Genomic DNA, 12,669 nt, shown 5'->3' on the forward strand with positions numbered 1-12,669 from the left:
CCTGAAAACGCTGAAGTTAATAGTTGAAAACGATGTTGTTGATAGCTGATAATGATGTAGGTGATAGCTGAAAATACTGAAGTTAATAGCTGAAAATGCTGAAGTTGATAGCTGAAAAAAATGAAGGTGATAGCTTAAAACGATGCAGTTATTAGCTTAAAATGCTTAAATTGATAGCTGAAAACGCTGAAATCAATAGCTTAAAACTCTGAAGCTGATACCTGAAAACGCTGAAGGTGATAGAAAGCTAAAATATTAGCTAAATTCCAAATTAGTATAAAAACTAAAAAGAAAAAAATTAGGTTCAACTTAAATTAGCTAAACTTCAAAATATCCAACCATACAGAAAATATTGTAAATTAGCCAAAACAGCTAGCATGTAGCTAAAATATTAGCTAAACTCCAAAATATCACTGAAATATTTTTAGTAAATGTCAAAATATTCCAAAAAGCTAGCAGAATACCAATTTTTTAAACTTTAAAACCATAACTTTTTAACATAATTATGAATAATAAAAAATGCAGGAATATTTTTACAGAATAAATCAACTTAAACCTTAAATAACTTTCAATATTTTACTCTACATAAAAATATTTTTTGTCAAAATTATTCAAGTTAAATGAGCGCACAATAACTTCGGGTCATTAATAACAATAACAATAAAAGGATCTGGAGGGCCGGATAGACATTTGGTCTTGACTTTGACACGTGTGCTTTAGGAGAAGGTTTTAGGAAACATCTGCAACTGCTGCTGTTCACGCTTTTCAACAGACCTCAGCTCACATGGATTCTTTAATTATTTCTGCTCTTCTCTTCAGATAACCTTAAAATATTTGGACACACTGGTGAAACAAAAGCTCATGTTTGACCATCCGCACCTTTAACTACTCAGGCTTGGAGAGCTTTCTGCTTTGGCTGTGCATTAGATCCATCACCAAATGGCTTATCCATCCATCCATTTTCCACCCCCCCCCACCCCGCCTGCACTCTGAAGGCTGCCAGAGAGCTGCAGTCCATCCCAGCTGTCATCAGAAGAGGGCCAAGGTGCATCCTGGCAGGTCAGCAGTCCATCACAGCCACACGGAGATGCTACAGGAACCTCACAGCTCAGACTCATCGGACGCTCCAACATCACACAGAAGGTCAATCTGGACAAATCCAGACCGCTCATCACCTCTTGTCGCTGCTGGGATCCACCGTCAGATACGAGCCTCGCAGCTGATAAGTGAGACGCTGCCTGTTGGACAGCTGCTCATGCGTGACAACATCAGCTGGAATGCAGGAATGCCTTCACGCCGCCGGTTTCAAAACAAGCTTTGGCTGAATGAGGCGGCGAGTCCAGGAGACCGGATGACAACAATCACTGTAGAACACCAAACTCTGACCATGTTTCATGAAAAGATTCCCACTTTTCTGACTCATCACGTTTAACCCTTTAACCCCAGAGCTGTAGTGTTTGTGTTCCTTAATTTACTGTAACTTTTCAACCGTTAACATGATAATTCCAGTAGATAATCCCAATCTACTGGAATTATCATGGTACTGGTTGAAGAGTTACAGAATGTTAAAAATGTAGTGTTTAACTGTCACTGACGACACCTCAGGTGTTAAAGGGTGAAACCAGAGCCAGACTGTTCTATACATTTGAAATGAGATTAAAACCAGAAGATCTGATCGAGTTACATCTTTGATCTTCACCAAAAGTCCTGATTTCAGAGGTGTTTTCCTCAGACTTCAGCAGCAGCTCAGTGAAAACCTCTTTATCTGTCAATCATTGGAGATGAACCTGTTTGTCTGCTGCTTCCAGTTAACACAGACAGTGATTTTCCCTGCAGACTTCAGCAGTTAAAGATAACACGGGTCCGATTTTCCAAACCGATCCGCTCCAAGAAGAGCTGAGCTGAGGTATAAACGTGTGGTCCAGAACCAAAACAGCACCTGTCAGCAAGCAGGAAACAAACGAGCGGCACAAAAACCACAGAAAATAGCTCCGTTCTGCACACCCGAGCAATAAGCAGCAATCCTTGAAGCTGACTCAGGTGAAGTCAGCATGGGAATATGGTCCCTCTGCATGCACAGGGGTGAGTGCACGCTTACAGGAGGCTGACAATCACCCACAGCAGGAGTTAGAGACAAACAAACCAACGGCTGCTTTGGTGGTACCTGCTTTCAGCTTGTCTGGACATTCCAGCAGCCAGAAGCTGCCGGATCTCCCCCTCTTGAGGCTGAGACTCAGGGATGGAGACGAGTTCTGCTCTGTTTGGACTTTCTTCTTCGACTTGCGGATGCTGTTGCCCATCTTGAGAAGTTCTAGGATCCTCTAAGCTGGGTCCACTATCTCCTCCCCCTGAAACACTACATCGCTTTTCCTCCTCCTGAGTCCTCTGCTCTCCGGCATGAGTCAAAATCTGTTGCACACTTCCAGATCCCAGCGGCCGAACTGCGTCCTGCTGATTCAGTCGCTCCCGTGGCGCCTCTGAACCTCCACCGACACGGTCCTGGGATGAACACAGCCTCCAGCGACCGAGACGAAGAGCAGATGCCTGTGAGCTGAGCGGCCGCTCCTCCAGCCTCATCCAGCGCTGCTGAGCGTGTGAATGAGTGCATGCGGTCATGTGTGCAGGTGCCCCGCCCACACAGACACGCTCCTGATGTGATCAGCAGGAGCTTCTCTGATGCTCCACACTCACACCTCCTTATTGATCCTAACAGGCTCCTGGAATTGTTCATATTAAGGCTAAGCAGAAAAGTGATTTACGTCATTTAAAGGCGAGCGGCTCCTCTGTCTTCCAGCTCCTCGGGTTCAGCTGGAAAGTGTGTCACAGATCAAAGCTGCTCTGAACATCATAGATGCTCAGGCAGATGGGTGTTTCACACCAGACGGCAGGAACGTCTCTACCTCTTTTCTCTCAGCTAAACTTTCATGAATGCTTTGATGTTTCTGCTGGGTGTGTCCCCCCCGCCGGCTGTTCACAGCCAAACCGATCCCAGATCCCTGGATCAACAGGGGACAGACTCATGTGATCCACTCCTGAAAAAGATCCTATGAAACCCAGATTTCATGGAGGGAAAAAATAGAAGATGGCGGGGAGGGGAAGAGTGATGATGAGGAGCAAGGAGATGAAGCCCCACACTCATCATCGCGGTCAGTGCTCTCCTCCTCCTCCTCCTCCTCCTCCTATTCCTCCTCCTCCTCCTCCTCTTCCTCCTCCTCCTCCTCCTCCTCTATGCTGCTCTCCTCTGATGTGCAGAAAACTGCTGGGAGATAATAAAAAAAGAGGCTCCAATAAAAGCAGATTTACTGTGTCGGGGGTGTGGGGGTGGAAGTAGGGCAAAGAATTTCCAGAACCTCGTTTCTTTTTTTTCTGGAGGAGGGATGGATGCATGTCAATGGGATGTCTGTGGAATCTTTAAACATGAAATATAACAGCTTAAAAAAGGGAAAGGCGTGCCGCACAATATTCCCATCTCAGTGTAAGTGGATCCGCGGATAATGGACTCAGGAAAACACGCCGTCTCCTAATGCAGCCCATCAGAACCGCACCCAGAACGTCTGTGCTGTGAATGCAGTGGTGGGGGGGTCTGTGATGTTCAAATGTTCAAACACCTGCCTTCACCTCGCAGCAACCAGCAGGTCAGATGTGACCCAGATCCACGGAGAGGAGCAGGCAAAAGATCAAAGCCCGCCCAACTTCCATGACGGACTGGAGGCTCCAGCAGGAGTGAGCAAGTCTGCCTGCAAATGAGCTGAAGGACACCTGTGTGCAGGAGAAAGTGGTTGTCACGGTGACCATCCAAGTGGTCTCAGTCAGGACGGCCTTGGGTTTAGGAAGACGGACTCTGAGACTGAAGAATGGAACATATTTAAAGGTAAACTGGAAATGAAAACAAAGTTATCATGTTCCTTTTAATTCTGACCTTGACATCAGTCTTGGTTAGGTTTTCATGTGCTGGAAATCTGCTCTGCACTGCCATCTTGTGGCTGGACTTTGCTATTACCAAACAAACTCCGCAGAAAGCCAACAGTCGAGACAAACATTCATTTGATCAAACTCATGAAATGACAGCCAGATTTGAGTTAGTTAACATAAAGTGAAAGTCCATCCTGATGACTTTTGTTACAACAAACACAAAAGATGTCCGTGCAATTATTGCGAGGCTATAAAAAAGAAGAGATTTTCTGCAGCTAAGACAGAAGTTTGTTGCTTAGATTGTGCAGGATTAGGGAGGATTTATGAGTGATACTTGAATTAGCTGGTAACTAAATCATCCGAGCAGCTGTCAACAAGGTTCCTGTTGCAGCATCATGTCTGTTGCTATGACAACCTGATTTTTTTTCCTTTATGAACAAGTGTATGGTTAAATGTTTGATATTTTAATTGTTTGCAGTGCTCAACAACAACAGCTCCACCCACATCTCAGAAGTGAATTTCTAATGACCTCCTGCCGCTCTGCAGAAACTATGTCCTAAAAAACTACACAGTTTTTTAAAATTTGTATAAAAACGTCATAATCATCATTAAAAAATGGATTAGAACTTGAATGAAACATGACCAAAGAGGAACCAGGTCCAAACAGAGATCTGTCAGAGTCGAGCTCCTCACTCTCTGAGCTCTGATTGGACGCCAAAGCGTCCTCACATGACCCAGGACCTCTGCCGCCTCCTCAGATAGAGGGACTGATCGTAAAGAGAATCATCTCCATCCACTCTAGGACAGCTGAGACCCAACGTCTCCTCACAGCCGTAAAACTAAAAGTCATCTCTATTTTCTCACACTAAGTTTACATTTCAACGACACAAACAGATTCTAACCCTCTCCATGAACAGCCAATCAAAGCATGCCTCTCACCCACACCTTCACAGGTGTGACCGAGTGTGAAACCTTAAAAAAGAAACACACCTGTTTGCTAAAAGCAAGGTCAGCAGAGGTGACGGGAAGCGATCCTGTCTCTGCTGGCCGCTGCGGTGCAGCAGGTGAGTTCAGTCTGCTGGTAAATATGAAGTCAGTCTGCATGCCTCCCTGACACTGATGCGTAAACAGATGAAGTAACTGGTCAGACCGAATGTTTCTAACCCCTGCAGAACAAAACAAAGGCGGCGTGGAGGCGTGGAGCCGTTTGGTGGTGTTAGGAGGAGGCCGCCTGACAGTGAATCCACTGCTGTTCAGACAGACCCCCCCCCACCCCAAGCTTTCACTGATCCGCCCCAGCTGGTCCACGCAGCTGCAAGCAAAAACTGTTCTATAAACTCACACAAACTGGAGCTTGATAAAAAAGTGACTTCATTCTGTCTAAAGGGTTCTGAAGGCCTCCACGTTCTGAGCAGCAGAGAATAATCATGAAGGGAAAGGATGTTTGCGTACATGTGGTACTTTATAGGTCACATGTGGCTCTGCCATCACCCGGGAGACGTCTACCTGCGGAGCTTTGACGATGATGGATGGAGTGTCCGCTTACACAGGTAAGGTTACCTGTGTTGATGCCACATTAAACTTTCAGGCTGCTTCCGCTGCTGCTCCTCCGACTGCCTGACAGCAGCTCCAGAGCTGGGCTGTAATGAAGCTAACGCTGTTTAATCGCTCTCTGTGTAATGAGATGGTTGCTGCTCTGTCGGGTCTGTAATCTGTGTCGCAGTTTATGAACATACACACCCTGATGGTGTTCTGGTCTGTGGCCGCCGCTCAGAGCAGCCGAAGAGCAACTTTCTATGTGCAGAAGGAATGACAGGGACGACCTCAGAGAGCAGGTTTCTGCTGGACCTCTATTGGCTCCTGTAAGTGTGTGCTCGAGTGTGGAGGTAATAAGCAGTGGTGTAGTGCCTCCGTAAGCCTAACGCTGGCGTAAATATAAACACACTGATTACACAGCAACCCGCTCTGAACCAGCACACCCACAGAAAACCAACAGACCTTCAGCAATATGACATGCAGATCCAGAGGCGTTCAAAAACCAGCAGAAGACAGACTCTCCTGGTTTCCGAGGAGTGGCTTTAATTAAAAAAGCCTTGAGAGTTTTCTCTGAGAGCCTGTTAGGCTGAATAGGCCTTTGTGATGAGCTGTAATCTCTTCCCTACATCACATAACATCCAGACTCACCCTGAGACCCTCTCACACGGCTCTTAAGCCCCGCCCCAAAGGTCCAGGCACATCAAAGAAGGCTTTTGATTATTTTTAAGCAAGAAAAAAAATCTTTGAATTTCAGCCAACAGTCAGTGATGGACTGCAGAGTTCCTTCACTTCAGCAGAAGCTGTGGATCATCACAATGTCCAGAACTCAAAGCAGATTTATACCAAAGAAACCCAGAAGTTCACCAGAGGGACGACTGCATGACAAAAGCATTTCATCAAAAAAAAAAAAAAACAGTTCTGAAAATATTTTACCGGACTTGAACAGTTGAAAAGTTCAGGAAGTTCTGCCATCGTTCTGGACCGTGGACTCAGGTCTGCTCAGTCTGTCAGAGTACAGTCTGATCACATGAACAGATTTCAGGCAGTCCAACCTCCATTGGATGAGAAAAGCGAGGAGGAGGATGATCAATAAAGAATAACCATCTTTTACATGCCATTCAATCTGTTCCAACTTTATTTACATCCCAAAAAAGACGACAGTCATGTCAAAGCCTCAAGAAAATAAAACAAATAACAAATCCTGAAAAGAATAACAAGAGAAACTGTATAAAGGACCATAAACTAGACAGCGAAACAGATTCACGTTTGCACTGTAGTTCACTTTCGGCTTATCCCTTTTGGGGTCGCCACAGCGTAACAGCACTCACTGTTTCACATCAGTGACTTGGCAGAGTTTTTACGCCGGATGCCCTTCCTGACACAACCCTGTACTTGAGGGGCACAGGGACCCAGTTAGGCAGCAGCATCAAGGGTCTTGGCTAAGGACCCAATCTGGGTGGGGATCAGTGGACAACCCTGGGAATCGAACCCAGGGTTCCTGTGTGTCAGCCCTTCACCTAGCCCACTGAGTCACCCAGCCGATTCACTTTTGCACTAAGTTACACAAAATGTATAAAACAAGGCTGCAGAAGAGTCCAACATTCTTTATTTTATCTAGTTCCACTTCTGTGATCTTCCTTTATTCAACTGTCAACTGCATCGAGGCTGTAACGCATCTGTAACACTTCTTTAACCCTTTACCACCTGAGGCGTCGCCAGTGACGTTTCAACACAAAATCTTTGACATACTGTAATTTTTCAGCCATCAACATGATCCAGTAGATTCTGAAGGACAAAAGCATCTTATAGTAAATCAAAAAAATAATAATCATTGGAGTTCTGGTGTTAAAGAGTTAATGTTTCTGTAACAACTCTGTAACGCTAAAGCTTGTCTCTGTAACTCTACAGGTACAAAGATGTTTTTCTTTTTAACGTTTCTCCAGGAACTCTGTAAAGCTTCTGTAAATCCTCTGCTGGCTCTTCAGCCAGGAACAGAGCTGACGTGACTGAGCCACGCCGCTGTGGTGACAGGTTTGATTATGCAATATTAAGGAGCAGTATTAAGCATTAAGTTTTACTGTCTTGCACAAGACAATTTACAAGAAACTTTTTTTCCCAAATGTCTCCAAACTGGCGCAGAGGCTTAGCTTTAATGCTGAGAAGAGACCAGTAACTGTGCTCAGGATTAGGCTGATGGCTGTGATGCAGACCTGCAGGCGGGCCGTGATGCATGCATGGTGTTTGCAGCATGTTTGGTGCTCGCAGGGCAGCATGAAAACATGCTGCAGATCATACAGAGAAAGTCAGGGTCTATTATGACAGACAGTGAGGAGCGTCGTCAGTGAAACTCCCGACTCAGACTTCCTCACTCCAGGAAACACACTCACACATGTACTGCACACAACTGCAGGAAGAAAAAGATATCTGTATTTCAGTCTAGCACAATCTTGCAGTCATAGGAATTCTATAAAAATTAAGATAAAAGACAATGGATCTAATAGAATATTTTATTTCTCACTGGAATCATGAAAGCAGTCAAGAAGCATTTGATGCTGTGATTGGAGCAGATGAACAGAAACTCTGATTCCTTCTTACGATATTTCGTGGGCGTCAGGAATAAATGTTCAAGATCCTTCAGGACTTTTGTGGCTTTACGTGTCGGAATCTCCATCGGTGGACGGATGGGTTTCCTAAACTTTCATTCTCTTTTCTAGTGCTGATGACGACATTGTCTAATAAATGTGGGCCCTGCAAAGGGCCACAGTCGTACATAAACATGTTGTTCTTAATGTTTCCTGTATAGATAAACAAAGGTTAAATAAGAAATGAAATAAAAGAGCAAAGACAGTTGAAAGCTTAAAAACTAGAGTCCTGCATCTCTCACCAAAGGGTTATCAGAACATGGTGTTCATGAAACAGAGAAAATCACTATTCACATTTCTAAAATGATTCAGAATAAGTTAATCAGCTGGAAGTTTTCAGTGTCAAAATGGTGAATATTATTGTATGTGAAGTTTGTAGGTTTGAATATGAAATCTCGTGTAAGGCTCAGAAACCTTTTGACTCCATGTCATAATCCTGGAGCACAGGTTCAAGGCGACTCCAGACACGCTGAGGTTAAAAATCTATAACACAATAATACAAAAAGCCAGTTCCACCAACATCGGACAAATGGTTTGATACAATTTTTGAACATTTTTAAATGGAAGAACTGACACAGGTACTAAAAACGTCAAAAGGAAATGCTCGTCCAAATTTGGTCTAAATGCATCAAGTATTGATTGATGTCTGTGTCTGCATACAAACTGTGTTTTATTATAATTAATGGGAAGTGATACCATTAAAAGCACCATCCCTCCTCTGAACTCACTAATTCCCCTTTGGAGTCACAGGGCTGCTGGAGCCTATCCTAGCTACGGTTGGATGAAGGCGGGGTACACCCTGAACAGGGTGCTTGTCTGTTGCAAGGACACACACACCCACACAAACAAACAAACACCATAGGAGTAACTTCAGTAACTTCTGAAGCTTGGGAGGAAACTGCAGTGCCACACATTCATGTTTGGGTTTTCTCTGGACTCCCCCAAGAACATACAAACTCCACACAGAAAGGTCCCGGCCGGGATTTGAACCATGACCTTCTCGCTCTGAGAATGCTAACCACTATGGAGTCCACTCTAGTTCATGTCATATATGATGTAAGATGAGATTTTATTTTTCTTTGTAAAGTACATTAGGTTGCCATGGTTACGGTTTGGCATGTAAGGTTGGTTGCTCCAAAATCACGCAAAAATAACTTGTTTTGGAGTTAAAAAAAATTAAAAGAAATTTTGAATTAACAGCAACAGGGATGTGTTTTTTTATTTCATTCCTGCATCTTTTCAAACAAAAAGGAATTCAAATATAATCTCACTTTAATCTTAATCCACAAAGTCAATCTACTGACAACAATAAGATTCAAATATATATCTCATTCTGAAGAAGTGAAGGACATGCTAATCTTGAGCCTTTCAGAGTAAACTATATTCATATTTATGATAAAAATGTACCGCTGGCACAGGAAGGAACACATTATTTTTGGAATGTAAGTTATTTCATATACTATTTACTTTAATGTTGCCGATTTTATGACATCATTCCAGATCCTCAGCAGTGTCTACATTTCGCCCACAAAAACAAACAACATCAGAACTTTTACAAAGTTGGATGTGCATATTGCACATATCAAATGAAAGCTGTTTTACCGCCAGCTCTGTGGAGAAAGTGTGTGTGGGTGTTAGCCTGGGGAAGGAGCTGGCAGCACAGACCCTTCCTCGAAGGGGCTGTTCCTCACTTTGTCACAATGTGAGAACCAGCTCGTTTTCCTGGATTGGAAGGGGCTGGTGCTCAGAGCGCAGGGTTTTAGAGGAATGCTCAGAAATGCATGAATGCATCAAAATGCAGCGTTGGGGTGTTTTTCATGAGGAATTAACCTTAGAATTAACTTAAAAGATGAGTGAAAATGATCAACAGGCACAAACAAATGTTTTTATCCGACTCTTCTGGACTAGTCAGAGGTTTGCGTGATTGTTCTTCACTGAGTACTGCTTTGTTCCAAAAAATTCACAAGCAAAAATGCCAAAAGTACACAACTCCCACAGAATGGAAGCATCAGCTCTAAACCACATCCTCTGTTGGAGGAGCATTACAGTGAAATCAACTAAAGGTCTTACCAAACCCAAACTTCATGGGATACTTTGCTAACGCATGAGTCAGTTCATGCAGTGACCGCCTCCCACACCCCCTGCCTCATGCACACGCACGCATGCACGCACAGTGACTGAAGAGAAAAGGATGAAGAGCTGGATCACAGACAGAGCAAAAACAGGAAGTGTGGATGGTGGGGGGCTAATCTCTGAGCTGCTGACAGCAAACGCATCAGTAAACAAAAAAAAAAAGGAATTCAAATCCTCTGGGTGTGATCTTCACAGAATCATAGATGTTCTCACTCATGTCCTGAGCTCCTGTTTTGACTTTCATCTTAATCCAGGAGAAAAACAAATCCTTCTGCAGTTTATCGCTGTCCCGTTCAGCAAAAGAGGTAAAGCTACAAGTTAGCAAATGAGGCTGACTGGAAACATTTCTGTGAGAAACTCATCCTGCTGAGGGAGAAAACTGTGGGAGAAAAACTCCTGCAGACACTTTACTGAAGAAAAAAGTGAGCATCTTCAAACTGGAGGATGCTTACCATCAATGGTTTTTGGTATTTTCATTTAATTTTCCTTTTATTGCTTCTGTCATCTTGAAAGTGTTTGAGAAAGACACTGTTTTCACAACATGTCTCTACAAATATGCAGCATAATAAAAGCAGATTTGAACATGAGTATATTTGTGGCTTCCTGAGACATTTGAGCTCATTTCAGTAAAGTATTTACAGACTAAAGAGAAACCGTCTCATTGTCGACTGTTTTCATCCCATTTCAGGAACAAACATGGTTATGTTCTTATTTAATGAGATCCAAAAACAGAAAAGGATAAGAGACACGGTGCAGAAAAGTCCCCAGCACTCTGAGAGGAGTACAGAAGTTAGCACAGGGAGGAGGAGGAGGATGCTGAACATGGAGGTGATGAAGATGAGGGCGGAGGAACAGGAGAAGATTTATAAATGTGGTTGAAGGAAACAGCAGGAGTGGGTGTGAGAAGAGGAGATGCAGTCGGCTTTGAATGGAAACAGTCCCCTCTAAAGCAAACAGCTAAAAGAAGAACCGCTCCTCTGATGAGGAAGGGTCCAGACTGTAGGGATGTAAACAGAACCGTGTGGTGGGAACCGCGCTCCTCCTGATGGGGAGAACCACCAGACTGAGGAGCACTGAGGAGGGAACAATCACCTTTCTCAGATGTTTACATTTTGCTGATGAACAGCAGTTGTTGCTTTCTGACTACACTGATCCAGCAGGGAGGTTCTGTGGAGGTGGTGTCATGGTATGGGACTGCTTTTCACTGACTTTCAGTGAGCTCTCAATCCTGCAGCAGACCGCATCACTTTCGATCATGTTTGGAGGTTCTCCTCATTCTCCTGCTGAACATTCAGGTCTATGAAGATGAGTTTAGAATGGAGGAACCAGACTGACCCTCACGGGGATCTCACCTCAACCTCAGCAGACTCCCATGGCACGATCCACAGACTCAGAATCAACTTCATTTGTCTCTAAAACATATTTTTTAACATGAGTCTGAACGGTTTCACTGACCTTTGGCAGCGTCGTGGTTCTGAAGTCCTGCTGAGTTATCCGTCGCGTCATTGAAAACACGGTTAGGTCCAGCGCTCTTCTTCCTCTTCGTGCTTCTCCGTAGCCAGTTGAAGGCCTGTCCTAGAGACCGTGCTTGTTTCTTCTGGGCACGCTGAGCCTTTGCTTCTCTGGCTAAGATCTCAGTGATGTCTTTTGGCACCAGATCACCTGTAGACCTCCTCCTGAACATCCTGAGGCTCATCCTATCTCCACTGCGGTCAGCGCATCTGATGTTGGAAACCTCCCTGCTGTCAGGGCTTTGGTGACATCATCTGTCTGCCTTTGGTTCCACAGCAGGTCTGACGGTCTGGAACAGTCAGCAGGATGAGAACAAGGAGACACAAAGGCATGAAATGAGAGGCTGAGAACCAGAACCTCTGAAATCAGATAACGCATGAACTTGTAGCTCAGCTTAACGTTTAGGAATTTAGCTAACACTGCCCCAGCATTCCTCTTTTAAGCACTCTGCTGCCCTCTCCCCTTTTCTGGTCTCTTCAGTGTTTGTCTGTGAGTCTGCTCTGTGCTTCACATCAGCAGAAAGTCAGCATAAGTCTGTGAAAACTCACAAACTCTCCCTGAAAGACTCAGGAACTCCGACGGCGGAGCATAGAATCCCCATTCTCTGAGAGTCAACAACTTACTCAGCAAGCGTGTCGTCCTCTCCTGTGCTCCCCTCTGTTTCTCTGAGCCTGTGAGCAGCTTTGTCGAGCCTCTGTCTGTGTGTGTGTGCGTGTGTGTATGTGTGTGTGTGGTGAATGCAGCTCCATGCTCTCTGAACACCCGGTCCCTCCCTCTGCAGGAGGGCCAGCCTCCTACGTTGCTGTTTGGAGCAACAGCTTTTCTCTTCTGGTCCAAACAGCTGGAATTTAGCCTTTTGTTCTTAGTTGAGCTGAACTGAGTCATAGAAAAGACACCAATCTTCAACTTGACTCTTTTTTTCCAGGGGTCAAAC

The 12,669-nt window shown here is 44.4% G+C and overlaps 1 protein-coding gene across 2 annotated transcripts in view; it reads right to left on the minus strand.

Annotated features, from left to right (window-relative positions):
• Window positions 1-12,468, minus strand: part of kiaa1522 (KIAA1522 ortholog) — a 45,436-nt gene extending 32,968 nt beyond the window's left edge. Inside the window, exons 1-2 of one of the 2 annotated variants that reach the window (XM_024257861.2) lie at window positions 12,359-12,468; window positions 11,679-12,024 (exon numbers count right to left, since the gene is read on the minus strand). In XM_024257861.2, the coding sequence (XP_024113629.1) occupies window positions 11,679-11,919 (241 nt within the window). In that variant the 5' untranslated portion in view covers window positions 11,920-12,024; window positions 12,359-12,468. Of the gene's footprint in view, window positions 1-2,164; window positions 3,157-11,678; window positions 12,025-12,358 lie in introns of those variants that run through there. The other variant, XM_024257862.2, reaches the window with a different exon arrangement.
• Window positions 12,469-12,669: the final 201 nt, after the last annotated feature.

This window comes from Oryzias melastigma, linkage group LG11, assembly GCF_002922805.2.
Source record: "Oryzias melastigma strain HK-1 linkage group LG11, ASM292280v2, whole genome shotgun sequence".
NCBI classification, from domain to species: Eukaryota; Metazoa; Chordata; class Actinopteri; order Beloniformes; family Adrianichthyidae; genus Oryzias; species Oryzias melastigma.